Source organism: Zootoca vivipara, chromosome 10, assembly GCF_963506605.1.
Source record: "Zootoca vivipara chromosome 10, rZooViv1.1, whole genome shotgun sequence".
Taxonomy (NCBI): domain Eukaryota; kingdom Metazoa; phylum Chordata; class Lepidosauria; order Squamata; family Lacertidae; genus Zootoca; species Zootoca vivipara.
This window is the reverse complement of record NC_083285.1, coordinates 28,139,605-28,160,708: the sequence shown is the minus strand read 5'-3', so window position 1 is coordinate 28,160,708 and position 21,104 is coordinate 28,139,605. Positions and strand designations below refer to the sequence as shown.

Sequence of the window (21,104 nt, the reverse complement as noted above, 5' to 3'; positions counted from 1 at the left end):
ACCTCAAAGAGGCTGGCAGTAAGTTCTTCCAATTCCTGTCCGAGTTGGTCGCGCACTTTAGAAAGCCTCTCACATTCTTCATCCTTCAGCTTCAGCTCCTAAGAAAAAGAAATGGGTGTCGATTTTGAGAGTTACAATTTACGACTTTTCCAACCCTGGCCAGGAGAGAGATGTTTGGACCAAACTAGACACGATACAGCAGCCATGTGCATGTTACTCACGTGTCTGCTTTGGTTACAGGTAGGCAGATTTAGAACAACGTTTCCTTAACTCCTACCCACTCAAACCTCTCCTGTACCTGCGATACATTGACGATATTTTTATTATCTGGACACATGGACAACAGACCCTGGAAACCTTCCACCAGACATTCAATGACTTTCACCCCACAATCAACCTAACAATGAACCAATCTATGCAAGAAATACATTTTTTGGACACTACTATAAAAATACAGGATGGACATATAGACACCACCTTATACAGAAAACCAACTGACCGACAAACATATCTACATGCTTCTAGCTACCATCCCAAACATACCAAACAATCCATCGTATACAGCCAGGCCTTACGTTACAACCGCATCTGTTCCAACTCTACAGACAGAGAATCTCACCTAAGAGATCTACAGCAAACCTTTTTAGAACTAAAATATCCACCTGATGAAGTTAAACAACAGATCAACAGAGCCAGACAGATACCTAGAGAGAACCTGCTGCAAGACAGACCTAAAAAAGAAAATAACAGAACACCACTAGTCATCACATACAGCTCCCAAGCTAAAACAGTACAACGCATCATCAGAGATCTACAGCCTCTCCTGGACAATGACAGCTCCCTTTCTCAAGCTCTGGGAGGAAGACCTTTCATTGCCTACAGACAGCCACCCAATCTTAAACAACTCCTCACCCACAATAATACAACCACCAGACTTAACATGGACACTGGTACCAGAGCCTGCAATAAACCCAGATGCCAACTTTGCTGCCACATACACCCAGACAACACCATTACTGGCCCCAACAACATCCAACATACCATCTCAGGACTATTTAATTGCTCATCCTCTAACATTGTGTATGCCATCAAATGCCAACAGTGCCCTTCAGCTCTCTATATTGGACAAACAGGCCAAACCCTACGCCAAAGGATAAATGGACATAAATCTGACATCAGGAACCAGAAGACAGAAAAACCAGTAGGAGAACACTTCAATCTCCCAGGACATTCTATACAAGATCTCAAAGTAGCTGTCTTACTACAAAAGAATTTCAGAAATAGACTGGAAAGAGAAGTTGCTGAATTGCAACTTATCACCAAGCTCAAAACCATGGAGGGACCTGGTTTGAACAGAGATATCGGATTCTTATCTCATTATACATGATAAGCGATCTTCAGCCATCTCAACCCTTGCTTTTTCATGCAAAACCATTTGCAGTCGTTTGCGGTCATCAACAGCTATCAGTCAGTCAATCACCCATTTCCACCACCCTTCTGAGTGATCCCCCCTCCCCATCCCCACCCCTCCCCACCCCTTCTCTACATAAGTGCCTGGAAACTTCCATTTCACTGTATCTGAAGAAGTGTGCATGCACACGAAAGCTCATACCAAAATAAAAACTTAGTTGGTCTTTAAGGTGCTACTGAAGGAATTTTTTTTATTTTACGTGTCTGCTTTGTTCGCGTGTAAAAGGGCAGTGGCGTTACATGAAATGGAATACGCAGGCAAGAATGGGAGACTTTGTTCCTTTCCGCTCTTTTCTCCTGACATGACTCTCACACCAGAAGCAGCAAGTTGTGCTGGAGACAAAAGTGCTTGAAGCAATGGGGCATAGCAAGGCAAGAGAGGAGAAGCTATTGCTGCCCTTCTGTTCTTGAGCTCTACATTTTCAAAAGAAACAGGGCCCACTGCTTCTTATGGGAATGGGGTTGCCTTGTTTCCCCTTGCTTGTCTTTTGCTGGAACAGAAACCTTGCTCCATACAAGCTCTTCAGAGAGAATTGCTACTGGTGCATAGCCAGGAGTTTCAGCTTGACGATATGCTTCCAGGCAAAATAGGAATCGCAGCCAAACAACCCTTGCCTCTCCCCCCCCCCCCAAGACATCAAGAATGAACCAAAATGGAAGCAATCCCTTCACCTTTTAATTTGCCAGTGTTCCAAAACCGATGGGCTCTGGTAGGCGAGACAGCCCTAGGGGGCAGCCAATATTTTGAAGTCATGCATGACAAGCTCACACAGAATGGAAAACAAAGAGTTACATCTCCAGGAGGGTTACAGGATACTTTCGGGGTGACAGATAAGATTTGCAAAGGTTTGCAAAGCTCACTCACAAACAACTCTGCAAAACTGCAAAGTGGCAAAGGGTTTCGTTTTGAAAGCAAGGTGAGCTGGAAAGGCAGTTCCAAGGCCCGTTCCTTAGAAAGAGCCCTGTTTACATGAATAGGGCTACTCTGGACTAAGCAGCTTGAAAATTGGGACGTGAGAAGTCTTGGCTTAAAGCAATGCTGACCTTTCCAAAACAAAAAAACAGAAACCAAGCAGAAGAATTGTTTCTTCTCTTTCATGACACCAATGCCTACATTGCACACAGCATCTCCACAGGCTATGGTCATATGTGATTTATATGAATGAAGGGAAAACCCAAGACTTGCATCACTTTACAAACTGAAATCAGTCAACCTAAGTTCATTTTATAGACACAGAACTGAAGCCCTGGGATGTACGGGTGATGGGCAATATACACATTTAACAACATCAACATCATCGCCATCAGGATACCGAAGTAAAAATAATATTCATTTTAAAAGAGATTGAATGATTAAGCTTGGCTAAACAAGCATTTGTAATTAGCAAGAAAATGGGGGGGGGGGGCTTGTAACATCACTTTCTTAGAGGTCTGTTAGAAAATATGACAGAGTAATGATAGCTTTGCAAAATGCCCATTTGGCTATTCATAACTATGTATTTTAACACTTGAAGTATGCTGTACCTGAAGGATAGTACTGTTAGAACCTGTATAAATCATTGAATTGGCAAATATTTGTAGTTTGCTTTACTATTCATAGGGAGGGAGTACAGAGCAATGAAACGCTCTCCCTTGAACCACTGAAATTCATATTGACATCTTATCTCACAACCTTTGAGATTCCACCAAGCATTGCCCATGCAGCTTGAAGCCAGTCTTCATCGTCCCACAGACATGCCCACTGTCATCCATGCACCTTCCACACTCAACTACTGCAATGAACTTTATGCGGGGATGCCCTTGGAGACTGTTCAGAAACTTCAGCTCAAAATTCTGCTGCCTGATCTTTGATGGGAAGAAACTGATGGGGTCATATTACACCTATCTTACAGCAGCTCTGTTACTTACTAGACTGTTTCCAGGCACCGTTAAAGCCTTAAGTGGGTCCAGGTCATGGAAAGTCTTCTATAAGAAGTCCTAACTCTCCCCACCATATACACATGACGTTTTGTTCAGATGCAAGATTAGATCAGATGCTAAGAGCAGAGCATATTCTGCAATCAACCCAATGTGAGGCTATTCCATATGGCCTTGTTATTTGCCTCCTTTTCAGAAGCAATCAATCACATTTTTATTCCTCTGGAACGTTAGAGTGCAAAACCTCTTGATCAAGACTGAAATTTGAAGATCTGTCTGCTTCTACCATATTTTAAATCTTTTACCCTTGGGGTTCCTTCCAGCTGATTTTACAAGTTATATTTTTATTAAGTGCCTCATGAACAATTTTCAATATACCAATGACATTAAGAGAATAAATAAAGGAAGCCTGGGAGTTTGCACAAACTCCAAGATTTTCAGGATGCTGAATTCTGCGCTCAACAGCAAACTGCACTTACACAGAACTGAAAAAACATACCATATACATTAATCTTACCCTCTGAGCTTTAGCAAGTTCCTCTTTTAATCTTTCATAGCCCTTTTCTCTGACTTCCAAAACCGATGGGCTCCGTAGGCGAGACAGACTGTCTGTGCTCAGTCCCAAAACATCATCACTTCCTTCAGCGGAGTCTGTTATGGTTGCTCCCTGCAAAAATTCTCTCTCGGCATTGCCGCTTGCCTTTCTGGAATTATCATATTTGGACGGCGCACCTTGGAGTCCCGAGGTAGAACAAGGAATGGTTTCTGTAACATTGATGCTGAAAGAAAAAGGCATACATATTTTAGCAATGTATACTGCTGCACATAAAGTATTATTATTTAAAAAACAAAAAACAAAACAGAGACCAACACATACACCAGAAAACGGCTTGCAACAAAGCTTGCTTAGATCATCAAGAGAAGATTCTCACAACCAACCTGATACCTGATGCTTCTGCACAATTGAGGTGCCTAGGAGATGAATAGACGGGTTGTGTAGGAAGATCAGAGACGTTCAGGGCACTCGGCTGAATTGGCGTGGAGCACACAGCTGAGGCATGAAGCCGGTAGATGACCGTGGGTGAGGTAGTTTGTTCAGAAGCACTGGATTCATACACTCCTAGAAGATCTGGAGTGGTGGGTGAGGCTAGATTCACTTCGTGAAAACCTTCCAGGGTGTCGTTGGCCATAATAAAAGATTCATCATACGAAGTCCTAAAATGAGAATAATTTTTGAATTATTGCACTATATCAGCTGTATTGCTTGTTTATCTGAGATTACCCTTAGGAAACGGAGAGGCAAACAGTGTAGCCAGATATGGCGACATTGGATGATGCCTAACTACCTAAGTCATACTTAGGAGTTCCACTGAAATCACTTAAGCCATTGGGTGGTATCCAACTACTAAACAATTCCACTAGTGCAAGCACTTTTAGCAGCAGAATGAAACTCTCCCTTCCCCTCCCTTCCCAGCACAACGCCTAAATCTGCTCTAGGGCAGTGTTTCCCAAACTTGGGAAAATCCAGCTGGTTTTTGGACTACAAGTCCCATCATACCTCACCAATGGTCTTGCTAGCTAGGGATGATGGGAATTGTAGTCCAAAAAAACAGCTGGAGACCCAAGTTTGGGAAACACTGCTCTAGAGAGTTGAGGGGAAACTCAGACCAGATTTTTTTGGGGGGGGGGTCACACCTACGTTTCATCTCTGTAACACGCAGCAGCAGAATGGGGAAAGTAGTAGCATGTTGCTAAAACAGCGAAAGGAAGGAGACAAGACAGACAGTGAGGGAAGCAAATGGGCCCTCGCCAAAGTAACATAGGGACAGTGGCTGAAACATACAGTTGAGGAACCCAGCTTCACATTCCCATTCAGATGTAAAGTCTAATGGTGCCTATCTTTCAAGGGTACTAAGATGCTGCTCAGAGATGCTTAGAGAAAGGAGAGGATAACACCACAAATATATAGGATACCATGGAATGGCTCACTGGAAGGACAGGTCGTGAAGCTGAGGCTCCAATACTTTGGCCACCTCATGAGAAGAGAAGACTCCCTGGAAAAGACCCTGATGTTGGGAAAGATTGAGGGCACAAGGAGAAGGGGACAACAGAGGACGAGATGGTTGGACAGTGTTCTCGAAGCTACGAACACGAGTTTGACCAAACTGCGGGAGGCAGTGGAAGACAGGAGTGCCTGGCGTGCTATGGTCCATGGGGTCAAAAAGAGTCGGACACGACTAAACGACTAAACAACAAAACCATGGAATGATGGTAGGTTTAAACGAGGGGTCAGCAAACTTTTTCAGCAGGGGGTCGGTCCACTGTCCCTCAGACCCTGTGGGGGGGCGGACTATTTGGGGGGGGGTGAACAAATTCCTATGCCCCACAAATAACCCAGAGATGAATTTTAAATAAAAGGGCACATTCTACTCATGTAAAAACATGCTGATTCCCGGACCGTCTGTGGGCTGGATTTAGAAGGCAATTGGGCTGGATCCAGCCCCCGGGCCTTAGTTTGCCTACCCATGGTTTAAACCAAAAATAGGAGAACCGTCGAATGATAGCTACAAGCTTTCAGATAATTTAATGCAGGACAAATGGAGAAAGTTCCAACTATGGAAAAGACGTGTTTGCCGGGGGCTGGGGGTCAGAGGAAAGAGATTCTGCTAACATGAAGGTAAAAGCTTAATATCTATTTCAGTCACTTAATCCTTTTTTTCCACAAGCATATTGCGGCTTAGTTCTATTCAAAATGTTATTTTCGCTCCTATGGCATACTGCGTGCAGAAGTGGCGTGCAATAAATTGCTACCCTGACAACTGTACTCCAGCTTTTGACTGTCGAAGAAAATAATCCAAGAAACAGCCACACAAAAGAAACACTGTAATTTTCTGTGGAATGTTGCTGCACCTCCCAAGTGCCAAAGTGTTCTGCCAAGAAACCCCCCACTAAGTCTCTGCGCAGTAAACAGGGACTTCCTGGTAGTCCTACTGGTTTTCTAGAGGCACACACTCTGTCCAGAACTAAATCGCCTCCCATCTCATCTCAAATGGTTGCTTTGTAAGGAAGAAGTATGTCTGAATATACAACTTGCACAAACTTACACAATACCTCCTTTTAACACCCCCCCCCCACCGCAAATCTGGTCTGGGTTTCCCCTCAACCCTCTAGAGCAGTGTTTCCCAAACTTGGGTCTCCAGCTGTTTGTTGTTTGTGTGTGTGTGTGTGTGTGTGTGTGTGTGTGTGTTTTGGACTACAACTCCCATCATCCCTAGCTAGCAAAGGAGTTGTGACACACAGCTTGGAAAGCTCTGCTCTAGGACATCTGGACATTTTCCGAAGCAAAGCACCCCAATTTAGATAAGAAGATTTTTCCAGAATTATTTTCAGAATGTCCACAGCCTACCAGAAGACATAACTTGACCATACCGTGCCGTTCTTCAATACTCAATATTTACAGTAGAATCCGATGTACTTTGACTCAGTGTGTCTGACCGGACATCTTTAATAACAGCAACTGTGTAAAAATAATGAGGGTCAAAGCTTCCCAAGGCAGTGCATTGCTAAAGCCTTGTTTTATATAGTCAATAATGCAAACCCTTCTAGCACTTGGGACCCAAGGGAGCTGGTTGTCACCTGATGCAACTCCTGGACTCCCTTCCCCCACCAAGCACATCTTGAGGCTTGAGGACTTTTAGCAAGACAGGCAGCTGCATTCAAACAAAGGATTTGGAATGCACGTAATTGACACTGAAGAGGATGTAAACAAATTACAGTAAATAATTTAATGTTTCTAGAGACAGCATTGCACAAAAACCTCTATTCGTATTTTGTCCAACCATCTCGTCCTCTGTCGTCCCCTTCTCCTAGTGCCCTCCATCTTTCCCAACATCAGGGTCTTTTCCAGGGAGTCTTCTCTTCTCATGAGGTGGCCAAAGTATTGGAGCCTCAGCTTCAGGATCTGTCCTTCCAGTGAGCACTCAGGGCTGATTTCCTTCAGAATGAGTAGGTTTGATCTTCTTGCAGTCCATGGGACTCTCAAGAGTCTCCTCCAGCACCATAATTCAAAAGCATCAATTCTTCGGCGATCAGCCTTCTTGATGGTCCAGCTCTCCAGCTCTCTCCCAAGACAGACAGGTCATAGATGAGAGTTTAGAGTAAATGTGATCCACCTGGAGAAGGAACTGGCAAACCACTCCAGTATTTTGCCAAGGAAACTCCATGGAGAAGATGAACTAGTAAAGTACAAATGAGACCTGCAACAAAACTCCTGCTCAGTCAAGAAACGCCCTCTTCCAGGATACTCCAATCCATTCAATGCCACCCCCTTTTACTTTTGTCCCTTTCGAGTCCACTCAGCATGCTCAGCTTTAGCCAGACTGGGGTTGGGGGGGGCAGCTCTTAGGGCATTTCTTCTCAAATATGTTCTGTACTTCTGGGATCCATGCCAATCATTCTCTCTTGCTTCAGTGGCCTCATTTTGGCTACAATCCTGTCAGCACTCACCAGCCAAACCAGCTATTAGAGAGAGTGATTTACACTTGGAGGTAACAAAGAAAATGAATACTGTACAAGAACCAGTTTTGGGCTCACTCAGATTTAAAACAGACAAAACAACTTTGTGTTCTTACCAAGCATTGCATGGTGTTGGAAAGCACCAATTTCAAAAGTAAAAAGGACCTTAGAACTTCTAGAGAGATAGTTATGCCCTGTTTTGTCACAGTTATTATATGGCAGATGAGACATTTTGTGCACCGGTAAATTACTGCCAGAGTAGTTCTACGCTCTCAAAGAAAAGCCAGTTCAAGCCTCATGTGTGGAGAAACAAGGAAGTTCAATATTTAAATCCCTAGTGAAACAGTGACGGAAAGTTGTAAAAACACTTTAAAAAACAAACCACCATTTAAAGCTTATGTTTTACTTCTATAAAGAGGGTGAAAGTGATACGGTTTCAGCAGCACTCGGGGCTTGCTTACACAATGCATTAGCCTATGAGGAGACCTTAAAACATGTTTCGGTGTCACGTGTGTCAAAAGTTGAAGCTAACTAAAGGAAAGAGGCTCTGAATACAGAGAGCTTTGGACTGGCCTCTGTACAATTTCTGGTTAAGTGGCTCATAAATTATATGATGCACTTTAGCTCGGTAAGCACCAGACATTGGAGTCATGGACACAGTTCTCCAATGATACACCACACAACACGCAAGCACAGGGTCAATCCACATTTTCAGAAAGCACATGTGACACACAGCTAATTAAGAGGGTACAGTACTTCAGTAAGGTATGAGCATAGCTGTCAACCCTCCCTTTTTTTGCGGGGAAACTCCCATATTCCAAGCCACAGCTGTCAGCCTTCCCTTTTTTTTGCTGGAAATTCCCTTATTCCAGTGCCGTTTCCCACTGCTATCCTGGATTGTTAGATATACCATAGACTGTCCCCAGGACGGGTGATGCTGCTGATCCCATATTTTCAAATCTGAAAGTTGACGGCTATGGGTCTGAGATAGAAACTCAGTTCAGTTTCCCAGCTACATCCTAAAGTTATAAAACTTACAAAGTTTTAAAAATATAAATAATTTTAAACGTGCATAATAGGAAGAGACTATTACCATCCTCATATCCTACTTACTGTATATACATTGGAACTTTTATGTAGATAATGACCATTTCAGATACCGTTTCAGTTTTCCAGTCCATTAGAATGCTAACTTACATATCAGAAATGAGTAATCAATTTTTTAAAAAAAAACTAGATTTAAAAATATTTTTCCACTTCTAATAAAGACATAATCTTGCCATTTTTCCCCGTAATGGTCTTCCCTTCAGGGGAAGACTTCAGCACTCAGTGCCCATGGGCAGCTGTCGAGACCCCAAATCCCTGGTGAGGCCCAGTGCTAATGTTTGTCTAGCCCCCCACTTTAGATTTTCCCCCACCTCACACTGGCTGGCTGTTCTAGGTGCCATTTTATTCCCCCCAATTCCCCCAATGAAGTGGTACTCTGGGGCATTGTGGGAAATTTAAATAGTGCCCACCCAGGGCTGCAACTGACTGCTGCTAAAGTTGGGTAAGCCAAGGCCAAAAGAGATGGGGATTCAGCAGGAAGGCCCTTTCTCCAGAGAACCCACAGACCCTGCTCAACTTCCAACTTCCTGCCCACCACCAGATTCATAAGGATTTGTGTCTTTTTCTGTATGTGTAGGGCAACAGACTGTATGTGCTTTTTCTGTATGTGTAGGGCAACAACAGCATTGAAGGGAAGGCTAACTCAAGATATTGCACATTTATATATGAAGAATTAATTCTCCGCTCACAGCATGAACTGATAAACACACGTGACTCCCTAGCAGGCTTTTGCAATTTAGGGCTATTTTTGGCATTTTGAGATTCACAGACGTCTTACACCCACTCTCTGCAGTTGCCCACAAATGCAGAATGCCACATTTAGATCAGGGCTCTGCATGAAAACCCTTAATGAACAGCCTGCAAGACAACCTCATTTATCCCAAGCAAGCAATGCATAATCAAATCAGTAGACTTTAAAAAAAAAAATGTCGGAGGCAAGGGAATAGTTACACCTTTGATGAGGATTCTGGAAGTTTCCCCAGATTCCTGCCATCACTAGCCTTTGGAGCCAATCACCAGAGACTACCTTCATCAACAAGAGCAGCATAAAACAGAAAGCTGCTTTGTGATTTCTCTTGCTGTTTACGGTGAGATTTTTTTCAACAACAAAAAAAATCTAGTTTCATCTGCTGATTTGCACCAGGTTACTACATACTTTAAGAAACATTGTATAATAAAAGTGAGCATTTCAATTTTTTTAAAAAATGAGAATTGTTTGAGTAGGAACTTATATGCATTACTAGTGAACTTGCATTAATCCCATTTCAGTGTTCTTCCATTAAGGAATGAGGTTTCTAATCCTGTTTGCGACCCTAATGCCCATTTCTGTCAGATGCAATTTTTTCATAATAAAAAGGAAGGAAGAGTAATAACATGTAACTGAATATTTTGGGGGGAAAGTGTGAATTTAATCAATTTTGTTGTAAAGATGATATCAGAAATGTAAAGTGAGCTTATGGTGCAGGAGGAGGAATGGACTATTTCTGGAAACAAGTACACATGTTAACTGTTGGTTTACTATGGCGTTGAGCTGTTCAAAGATCTTAAGCTTAGAGCTTTACCTATCTTAAATTCCAAAGAATGTGTCTGTGAGGGACAGGGGATATCGCGAAGTCCCTCCCCTCCTGAGTTCAAGCCCAGCACTAACCACAGGGGAAAGCAGAGGGAGCTCTGATTCCAGTGGGGAAGCAGGAAGTCGGGTCCGAGGCTCAGGCAAGGTAGCGGAGCCAGGGTCCCAGGTGGGACAGGAAGGGGCAAGTAAGGGGGGGAGACCCATCCCTCCAACGCCAGAATTACGCAGAAAGAGGAGGGGCAAGAGGATGGGTCTTCCGAGGCTTTTGTGCTGGGGAAAGACGCGCCAAAAGTCATTCGGAGGTTCTGATACCGACTGAACACATCACTCTGTGTAAATAGCAATGACTTTAGCACTGTAAATACGCAGCACCAATAAAAGAATAAAATGCAGAGCTGCGTAGCGTCGTTACTCTGAAGTAGCCTACTCCGGCCACTGTGACAGCACCCTCCGAATCTTTTTTGGGCTACTTTGGAGTTGCCGGGATGAGAGTGCCAGAGGCGGAGAAATGGCGGCAGCTCGCTGAACAAGCGCAAGAGGAGCTGCAGAAGCTGCATCTGCAGGCACAGGGAGAATTAAAGGCAGCAAAAGAAGAGACTAAGAAGGTCCAGGAAGAACGGCTACAACTTGTGGAACAGGTGAGAGCGCTTCAGGAAAGAGAGCAGCAATTAAGGGCGGTGGCGGTAGACCTCCAAAGCAAGCTAGATGCAGAGAAAGACAAGGCGGGAGGGGCTCCCCAAGTCCGAGTGCTGCCAGGAAGGAGAGCAGGGACCCTTGTAAGCAAGTTCAATGGAGACCCGAGGGAATATCATGGCTTTGAGACTGAGATCGTGTATGCTCTTGAGCTGCACCAGAATGAGTTCCCCGATGATGAGCACAGAGTAGCGTTTATTGTGGAACATCTGACCGGAGCAGCCAGGGAGTGGCTAAGACCGTTAATCGCAACCAAGAATCCTTGCATGAAAAATGTCCAACAATTTCTAGAAGGTTTGAGGACGATGTATTCGTCCGATAGTCATTTGGACCAGACTAAGGAGGAACTGCATAATTTACGCCAAGGAAATATGACAGTTCGCGCATATTGGGCGAAATTCACCATGCTGGTGCACAGACTGGGGTGGGTTTTGGAGTCGCCTCCTATGCAAGCTGCGTTTTACTTGGGGTTGCACGAGGAGGTGAAGGATGAACTCTCGAGAGGTCCAAAGCCCAGTACTATGGATCAGCTGAGCAAAGCGGCTCTGGCGGTGGGGGTGAGACAGGAATCCCGGTGGAACGACAAGCAAGCGACGCGCGCAAAGCGGGCTTGGTTCCCACGGTCGCAAGAGAAGCCACTCCCTCAACAACCCTTTCAAGCCACGCCTGGAGCCAGCCAGGACCAGGAGCCCATGCAGATTGATAGCGCGCGCGCGCGGGCTTTTCAAACCCCAGCGGCGCCAAGACGCAAGGAGGGAAGGGGCGGGAATTGCTTTCTCTGCAACTCACCCCAGCATCTCGTCAGAGACTGCCCACATCGCAGGGAGTGGCAAGGAAAGGCGGGAACGGTGGTGCCCTCCCCCACTGACGCAGCACCACAGCAGGGAAACGGGAAAGCCTGGCTGCAGGAGACAAGGGGCAGCAGCCAGGCACAGTCTGCAGACAACAGCCCCAGCCCGCCCTCCCGCACAGAGAGGAGCAGAGCCAGCCCACCCCTCCCAGAGCAGGAGTGGTTTTAGAAGTGACGCTAACGCTCCCAAATGGCTATCCCCTGACGGTCCTCGCCCTAATTGACAGTGGGGCGTCCGCCAACTTCTTCTCAAGAAGCTTTGCAGAAGAGCACCAAATCCAGCTTTTGCAGTTAGATTTTCCTCTGCACGTGGCAACCATTGACGGCAGGGAGCTGCTGGGAGGGGCCATCACACATCAAACCCCCCCCATGAGAATGACGGTGGGAAGGCACTCAGAGACACTGGCGTTCAACGTCACCACCATCTCAGACCCCCCCATCGTCTTGGGCATGAGCTGGCTGGCGCGCCACGACCCCTCCATCAGTTGGCACCAGAGGTGCATCACGTTTGGGTCGGACTTTTGTCTGGAACATTGCATGCAGCACCAACCAGGGGAGGGGCCTCCGATAGCCACGGTGGCCACCATGCATATCAAAGGGGGTGAGGCGATACCCAAGCAGTACTGGGACCTGCAGGAGGTCTTCAGCGAAGCGGAGTCCGACCACCTACCCCCGCACAGGCCTTTTGACTGCCAGATCAACCTGGTGCCAGGGGCGACGATACCCCCAGCCAAGCTGTACGCCATGTCAGACCAGGAGCTGGAGGATCTGCGCGCTTTCATCGACAAGAACCTCAAGCGGGGGTTCATAAGGGAAAGCAAGGCAGCAGGGGGCAGCCCGGTCTTCTGGGTGGACAAGAAAGACACGCAACAGCGCCGTCTTGTGGTGGATTTCAGACGACTGAATTCAGTGACAGAGCCAGTGGCTTTCCCCATGCCCAGAGTGGATGATCTCCTGACAGCGGCACGCAGGGGCAAGATTTTCACCAAGCTGGACCTAAGGGGGGCGTACAACTTGATCAGGATCCGGGAAGGAGATGAATGGAAAACCACGATGTTCACGCCTCTGGGCTCTTTTGAATATCTGGTGATGCCCTTCGGTTTGCAAGGGGGCTCAGCATGCTTCCAGGCCTTCATGCACCACGTCCTGGGGTCCCTCCTCTTCAGGAAATGCTTGGTCTTCCTAGATGACATCCTTATCTACTCGAATGACCCAGTGCAGCATGTGAAAGATGTCAGAGAGGTGTTGCAGCGCCTGAAGGAGAACCACCTGTATGTGAAGCTGGAGAAGTGCAAGTTTCACACCAAAGAGGTGGACTTCCTGGGCTACAAGCTGTCAGACAAGGGGCTGGCGATGGACAAGGACAAAGTGCAGGCCATCCTGGACTGGCACAGCCCCAGGACGCGCAAAGATGCCCAACGCCTACTAGGCTTCGCTAACTTCTACAGGAAGTTCATCAAGAACTTCTCTCGCGTTACGGCTCCCATCACGGACTGCCTGAGAGGCAAGCAGAAGTTCAGGTGGACACCAGAGGCGCAAGCAGCGTTCGAAAGCCTCAAGAGAGTGTTCGCCTCAGACCAGAACCTGTTCCATGTGGTGCAGGACGCGCCCCTACGCATTGAGACAGATGCTTCTGAAAAAGCTGTGGGCGCCATTTTGTTGCAACTGGACGCCAACAGGGAGTGGAGACCCTGTGCCTTCTTCTCCAGGAAGCTGACACAGCCTGAACGCAACTACACAGTGTTTGATAGGGAACTTCTTGCGATCTACGCTGCGTTCCAGCACTGGCGACACTTCCTGGTGGGCGCAAAGCACCCCATCCAGGTGTGCACAGACCACAAGAACCTGGAGTTCTGGAGAACGGCCAGGGTGCTCAACCAGCGGCAGATACGGTGGGCAGAGTTCTTCTCGAACTTCAACTTCTCCATCCACTACATCCCGGGAGAACAGAATGTCAGGGCTGATGCCCTCTCCCGCAAGCCAGAGTACATGGAGGAGGAGGCGCCACCAGCACCCAGGCACATCTTCCCCCCGGCAGCATGGTCCTGCGGAGCAGCAGTGGTGAGCGAGGCAGAACTCACAGCACTGACGGCAGCGGATGAATTTGCCAACCGCATCTTCAGAGAACTGAGAGGGGGGAGGGAGCAGGCTAAAGACTTTGCAGAACGCAGGGGGCTGCTTTTCTACAAGGGTGCACTCTACCTGCCCACCACCCAGCTTAGACGTACGGTCCTAAAGCAGATGCACGACAACCCAACGGCGGGTCATTTTGGAAGGGACAAAACCGCCCACCTAGTCATGAGACACTTCTGGTGGCCAGGGGTGCGGGAAGATGTTCGAGACTATGTACGGGGCTGTGACACCTGCCAGCGGGCAAAGGTGGTCAGAGCAGCGCCACCAGGCTTGCTGGAGCCCTTAGCCACTCCACACAGGCCGTGGGAAGTGGTGTCCATGGACTTCATCACAGATCTGCCTTCTTCCAGGGGCAAGACCGCAGTGTTGGTGGTGGTGGACCTCATGTCCAAAATGTGCCACTTTATACCGTGTGCCAGGGCGGTCTCGGCAGAAGAGACAGCCAAACTGTTTGTGGACCACGTGTTCAGACTGCATGGATTACCTTTAAGGGTTATTTCGGATAGAGGCCGCCAATTTGTTTCCAGGTTCTGGAGGCGGCTCATGAACCTCCTGCAGGTGGAGGTCAGCTTGTCGACAGCTAGACACCCGCAGACCAACGGACAGGCGGAGAGAGTCAACGCCATTCTGCAGCAGTACCTGAGATGCTACGTCAGCCAGCGGCAAACAGACTGGGTGGATAGACTGCCACTGGCAGAATTTGCCTACAACAATGCGGTGCACGTCTCCACAGGGGTGTCGCCCTTTAAGGCCAATTACGGGCGCGACCTCAGATCTTTCCCAGAGAGGGAGGGGGAGGAGGAGGAGGAGGGCCCACAGGCAGAGGATTGGGCAGAGGAACTGGAGACGGTGCACCAGCAGCTCAGAGAACACTTGGAGAGGGCCAAGGAAGTGTACAAAAGGGGGGCAGATCGCCACAGGCGACAGGGGGAGGTCATCAGGGTGGGGGACAAGGTTTGGTTGTCCTCGGAGGGCCTTCCCACCAGAGGGAGGTGCAAAAAGCTGGCGCCCAGAAGGCTGGGCCCCTTCACAGTCACGCAACAGGTCAACCCGGTGGCATACAGGCTGGCACTGCCAGAGGACATGAGGGTGCATCCAGTGTTTCATAGATCGCTGCTGTCGCCGTACAGGGAAAGCAGCAGGCTCCGAGACAGCGAACACACCCCCGAGGGAGGGGGGGAGAGGGGAGGCAGGGAGCAACTCAATGAAGCCACGGCCATCCTTGATTCACGGAGGGGGGTGGGGGGCCTGGAGTACCTCATGGCATGGGAGGACGCTCCGCCCTCCCAGAATGAATGGGTCCCCGCCACTCAGATACAGGAGGAATTCTTGGTGGAAGAATTTCACGCCCTCTTTCCCCACAGACCCAAGCCCTGGCACATGGAAAGGGAGGGGGAGGAAGAGGAGGCACGGGAGAGCAGCTCACCATGGCGCTGGGAGGCGGAGTTTGAGGAATCGGGAGACGAGGTATGGGTGTCACCAAGATCCACCCAGTCAGAGGCAGAAGCAGATTGGCAGCACATTTTTACCCCCACCAGCTCAGACGCCACGGACTTTTTGGGATTCCAGTCCTCCCAGGCGGAAGGGGGGGCCTCGCAGGACTGGGCGGAGGTGTTCACACCAACGGGCTCGGAAAGCACTGAGTTCCTAGGTTTCCAGTCGTCACCGACACCTGGGGGGGACCTGGGGAGGGGAGAAGGGGAGCTTGGAAGGGGGGTGGATGTGAGGGACAGGGGATATCGCGAAGTCCCTCCCCTCCTGAGTTCAAGCCCAGCACTAACCACAGGGGAAAGCAGAGGGAGCTCTGATTCCAGTGGGGAAGCAGGAAGTCGGGTCCGAGGCTCAGGCAAGGTAGCGGAGCCAGGGTCCCAGGTGGGACAGGAAGGGGCAAGTAAGGGGGGGGAGACCCATCCCTCCAACGCCAGAATTACGCAGAAAGAGGAGGGGCAAGAGGATGGGTCTTCCGAGGCTTTTGTGCTGGGGAAAGACGCGCCAAAAGTCATTCGGAGGTTCTGATACCGACTGAACACATCACTCTGTGTAAATAGCAATGACTTTAGCACTGTAAATACGCAGCACCAATAAAAGAATAAAATGCAGAGCTGCGTAGCGTCGTTACTCTGAAGTAGCCTACTCCGGCCACTGTGACAGCGTCTTTCCTTAAATATTTTAAATGTAATCTTCCTAGCAAAATTCTTTCAATCTTTGCCATCTCTGCACAACACAAAGCTATGGGTTTTTTTTTACTCTGACCAAAGGGCGCATCTCCCTTGAGTTAATGTTTATTTGGCACTTCTTCTTCTTCTTCTTCTTCTTCTTCTTCTTCTTCTTCTTCTTCTTCTTCTTCTTCTTCTTCTTCTTCTTCTCTTATCCTCTGCACTTTTAGTGTTAAATCTCAAGTTTCCATTAAAGCCAAACATTTAAAGAGACAGTGTGGTATAGCAGTTAGAATGTTGGAATAGACTAGAACTTTGGAAAATCTCCACCCAGCTATGAAGTTAACTGGACAATCTTGGGCCAGGCTCTCAGGCTAACCTGCCCCACAAGGTTGTTGTGAGGAGAAGCAAGCACAACACCTTCAGCACTCTTGAGGCAAGAGGGACATCGGTGTGACAATAAAATAAATCTACACAGACCAATAGACAATGCTCCTCTCCTGCACTTCTGTATTACGCAAAAAGCAGCAAGAGTGTATAGAATTAAACCCTACATGAAGGGGCTATTGTTCAGTGATATATGCTATGTTTTGCATACTGAGAGTTGTGGATTCAATCCATAAGACATCCAGATAAAAGTTCTCTGTTAGAAGGTGGCTAGCAAAGACCCTGGAGAGCTGCTATCAGTCAGAGTAGGTAGTATAAAAAAAGGTAAAGGACCCCTGGATGGTTAAGTCCAGTCAAAGGCGACTATGGGGTTGCGGCGCTCATTTTGCTTCAGGCCAAGGGAGCCAGTGTTTGTCTACAGACAGCTTTCTGGGTCATGTGGCCAGCATGACTAAACTGCTTCTGGCACCGGAACACCGTGACAGAAATCAGAGCACACAGAAATGCTGTTTACCTTCCCGTCGCAGTGGTACCTATTTATCTACTTGCACTGGCATGCTTTTGAACTGCTAGGTTGGCAGGAGCTGGGACAGAGCAACAGGAGCTCACCCCGTCGCGGGGATTCGAACTGCTGATCTTCTGATTGGCAAGAGGCTCAGTGGTTTACAAATGGCAGTTTGTGTATTCAATAGCAGGTACAGTATGTGAGGTTATATGAAGGATGCCTTGCTTGTTTCTTTTCCTAGTATCATGGACATATAATCACTACAAACATGTATTTGGTGCATGTTACAAATCAAGTTGCTCAACGGCTCTGCTAGGTCACTGAGCCACTTCTCGATAAGCACCTAATCCACTGAGCCAATGGCTCAGCTGGGCTATATCACTAGCTACGAACAACTTGCTTGATGACATGAAACAGGCAGTGCAATGAACCAAGGTGATCTTGGAAACGGAGTGAGGGCTAACAGAATTGCAGGACTTTTACAGGCAAGCAAAACAACAACTTTGTGGCTGCATAATGTTACCTACTAACTCAAACCCTAAGGCCAGAAATACTGTTAAATCAATTAGGTCCAAACTCCAAATGACAGCTATAATGTCCCCCCCTTTTCCAGATGATTACATTGCCCCCTAAATCTCTCTGCTTCCCCAATCCTTATCAGTTGCTCAGTCTGACTAGTGGTACTGCTCCTCAGACCAACCAGTTCTCAGACACAGTGTGAAGAACAACTGCTGTAGGTTAACAAATGAGACAGTAGCCTATGTATCCAAGGAGCATGGCAACCAGTGAGAAGCAGCAATTGACAGGGAATGTGCATGGCAATGAGGCTATGAATCAGGACGAGATTCCTTGGCCAGCTAGGGGTAATACTGTCTACCACTTGCATTGGGCAAATTAAGTGTGCATACCTGTGCCCATAGCAATCTGGGCCGAGTGCAATGCTACTTTTCCACCATTAGAATATCCATTAACTTGCTTCTATGTCATTTTTTAAATCTTCAAAATACATTTGTTTGCAGGGTGCTAAGATGTCATGACACTCAAAATATGTTTTCCTCTAATGAAAATGACAATTCTAAGACACACTTGAATATTCTCCACTAAATATGGCCCTTCTAAAATGAGATTTGAGTATTAAGTGTCAGCTGCAAGTTACATGGACATTAGTTATTTATTAAAAGCATAATGACTAGGATAAATTATTTATCCCTCTTTATTCTCAAGGTAATGTTAACCTTGCGTAACAGAACTCTAGCACTACTAAATGGCCTTGGGGGTTAGAATAGACAAAGGACTTAAGGGAGGGAGGGGACAGATAAAGGCTGATGTTGACCATGCACAGAAAACAGGAAACATACATAAACTGCCAGAAACCAAAAAAGCGCACAATTTTTTTAAAATTTCTGCATACCGTCCCCCTTGTTTCATGTATAATAGATTAAACTTATGCAGTAATGACATTCAAATGCATGCATTATCAACCTTTTATTTATGTTAGAAGTAATTTTCAAAGAACCATACATTATTTCTTTATTTTTAATGCTCTAGTATTTATGAACCAAGCAGACAAGGAAGAACTTGTACAAAATGAGAGACAGAAAAACTATCAAAATAAAAGCTGCTTTCACAACTTTTTAAGCCAAACACTGCTTCAGAAAATAGTTGTTTTGTTCCCCACAAGCCACCATCCAGAATTTTTAACATTAACTGGGAAGGAACAGAGACTCCATTTATCCTTCCTTCAACTTAACCTGAATTTCATAATACTGTTACCTTAAATCTGTAGTACTTACAGTATTGGTAATCTCCAGTTACAAGGTATTAGCATGCTATTGAAAGTAGGTCTCCTATTGATAAATTGTTCTAGACAACATAATGGACGCTATTTTTAAGAACAATGAACACATTCTGCTTTACATCCAGCAGAACTGTCAAGTTCATATCAAAACTTTAAAGAAGTTTTAATGAAAAACCGACAATGTTTAACTCCAGGAACAAAGTTTTACTGTCAACTCTTCACGAAGAGTAATTCCAATCTGTTCTCAATGTTTATTTTTTAAGCAACAATTACCAGCACCTTCCCATTCCCTTCATGAAATTTGCCTCAAATTCATTTCCTATGCAAAGCCTTCTCTATCATCCTCCCAAATTCTAGTCCCCCTTCAGTCAAGATAAAGTTCAGAATAAGTTGTCCTCATTAAACTTGCATAAATTGTCCTTGTATAATTTATTCTGCTTTCAAGATGGAATATAGGGGACGACAGCTGGGAACAGCATTAAATTATGTAGCTGACAGAGCCGGGGAAGCAGGGCATAGAAACAACAAACCCTCTTGGAGAATACAGCAGACGACTGGCTGGCCAGACATCATTATGGCTGCCACAGGGTTGCAAACATTACTCTGCGCGTTTGCAGGCTTTCCAACTTGCAAATGCTGGCTTTCTGAAAAACAACAGAAAGACTGACTGTGCAAAATGTGGCCGTCTGCAGATGCCCGGGCCACACAGGCGCTGAGTCCTAGGGTGTTTAGATGAATGCAAAGCCACTTAAAAGAGTGTCAAGGGTTTAAAAACACACAGAGCAGCCATAGATCCTGGGTGTCAAACCCTCTCTTAAGAAAGACTATTAAATGCAGTGCTATCTAGCATCAGGTTACCCCCTCCTTCAAATACTATCTTCATTCACCCTCTTCTCGCATCTAAATTAGTGGCATCGGTATATGGCTGTTAGACACCCTCATTGATGAGTGCACTAACTAACGTGGGGTAGGAGAGGAGCCGCTCCTGAGCGTATCTGGGCAAGGTGACTCCGTCGAGTTTGAGGATGGGCTGGAAGTGGTGATCCTGGAGGGGCACCCTGCCGTGGGGTGCGTGGAAAGAGAGCGGGGAAAGGAAGGCGCTCCTGGCCACCCTAGCGCCTCTCCGCCATGGGTGCCTAGCAAAGCACAGCAGCAGGGACGGAGGCGGCGGCGGGGAAGGGAAGGGAAGGGCCTCTCCTCCTGCAGGCGTCCCGGCTGCTCGGGAGCGGCGTGTTTCGGGTGCTCTGCGGAGCCCCTGCCCGGGGAGAGGAGGAGCCCCGGACGGGCTGGGAGGTGAGAAGGTGCCACAGGTGGTGCTGGGGAGCCCCGGGGAGCCAAAGTTGCAGAGGAGGACAGAAAAGGGTTACCTGCCAAGCCGAGCGAGACGCTTCCCTGCCGGCGGTGGCAGCGGCTCCCTGCGCTGCTCCTTCCTCGGCGGCTGCAGACAGTCTCTGATAACAAGAGGGCAAGCGGAGAGGCGGGGAGCCGCCGCGCATGCGCGCAGGGGGACGCGGCGCCCTCGGGCCGGGCGGAACTCCAGTATGTAATCAGATGTCAGGTAAGAAGCAGCGGCCCGCTGGGTAGGAGGAGGTCCAGGTAGGTGGCGCCGCGGGCTCCCCCTGGAGGCTGCGTCCCGTCACTTCAACGCCTGTCCGGGCCCCAATAACAGGGAAGAAGAAGAAGAGAGGCGCAGAATCCCTGGTTGCCTACAAAGCTCTCCCTTTGCACTCAGCTGGGCAGCTTGCAAATTGTTGTAGCTTAAAAGGTCTGGTTTCTAGCACTTATAAAGGGAGAAGTTGAGTGGTCTGGGCTCCTCCTGCTTCGTTAGTCCCCTGAAATTTAAGCATTGATCTGGAGGGAAGCACTGACTAACAGCAACAAATCCTGGGAGGGGTTGTCAGGGTTACACCGCGTCTTGTATTGTTTCGACGCGGTTCGTTGGCAGCCTTAATAAAGCAGAAGCGCCATGACCAATTTGTGTGTTTGGCAACCCAGTAAAT

At 47.4% G+C, this 21,104-nt stretch overlaps 1 protein-coding gene across 5 annotated transcripts in view; it reads right to left on the bottom strand.

The window, feature by feature from the left end:
- The window catches only part of RAB3IP (RAB3A interacting protein), a 29,323-nt gene extending 8,701 nt beyond the window's left edge, over nt 1–20,622 (bottom strand). For 2 of the 5 annotated variants that reach the window (XM_060279657.1, XM_060279654.1), the window contains exons 1-4: nt 7,205–10,592; nt 4,327–4,602; nt 3,905–4,166; nt 3–98 (exon numbers count right to left, since the gene is read on the bottom strand). In XM_060279657.1, the coding sequence (XP_060135640.1) occupies nt 3–98; nt 3,905–4,166; nt 4,327–4,577 (609 nt within the window). In that variant the 5' untranslated portion in view covers nt 4,578–4,602; nt 7,205–10,592. Of the gene's footprint in view, nt 1–2; nt 99–3,904; nt 4,167–4,326; nt 4,603–6,816; nt 6,905–7,204; nt 10,593–20,471 lie in introns of those variants that run through there. The other 3 variants (XM_060279658.1, XM_035128033.2, XM_060279655.1) reach the window with 3 other exon arrangements.
- Nucleotides 20,623–21,104: the final 482 nt, after the last annotated feature.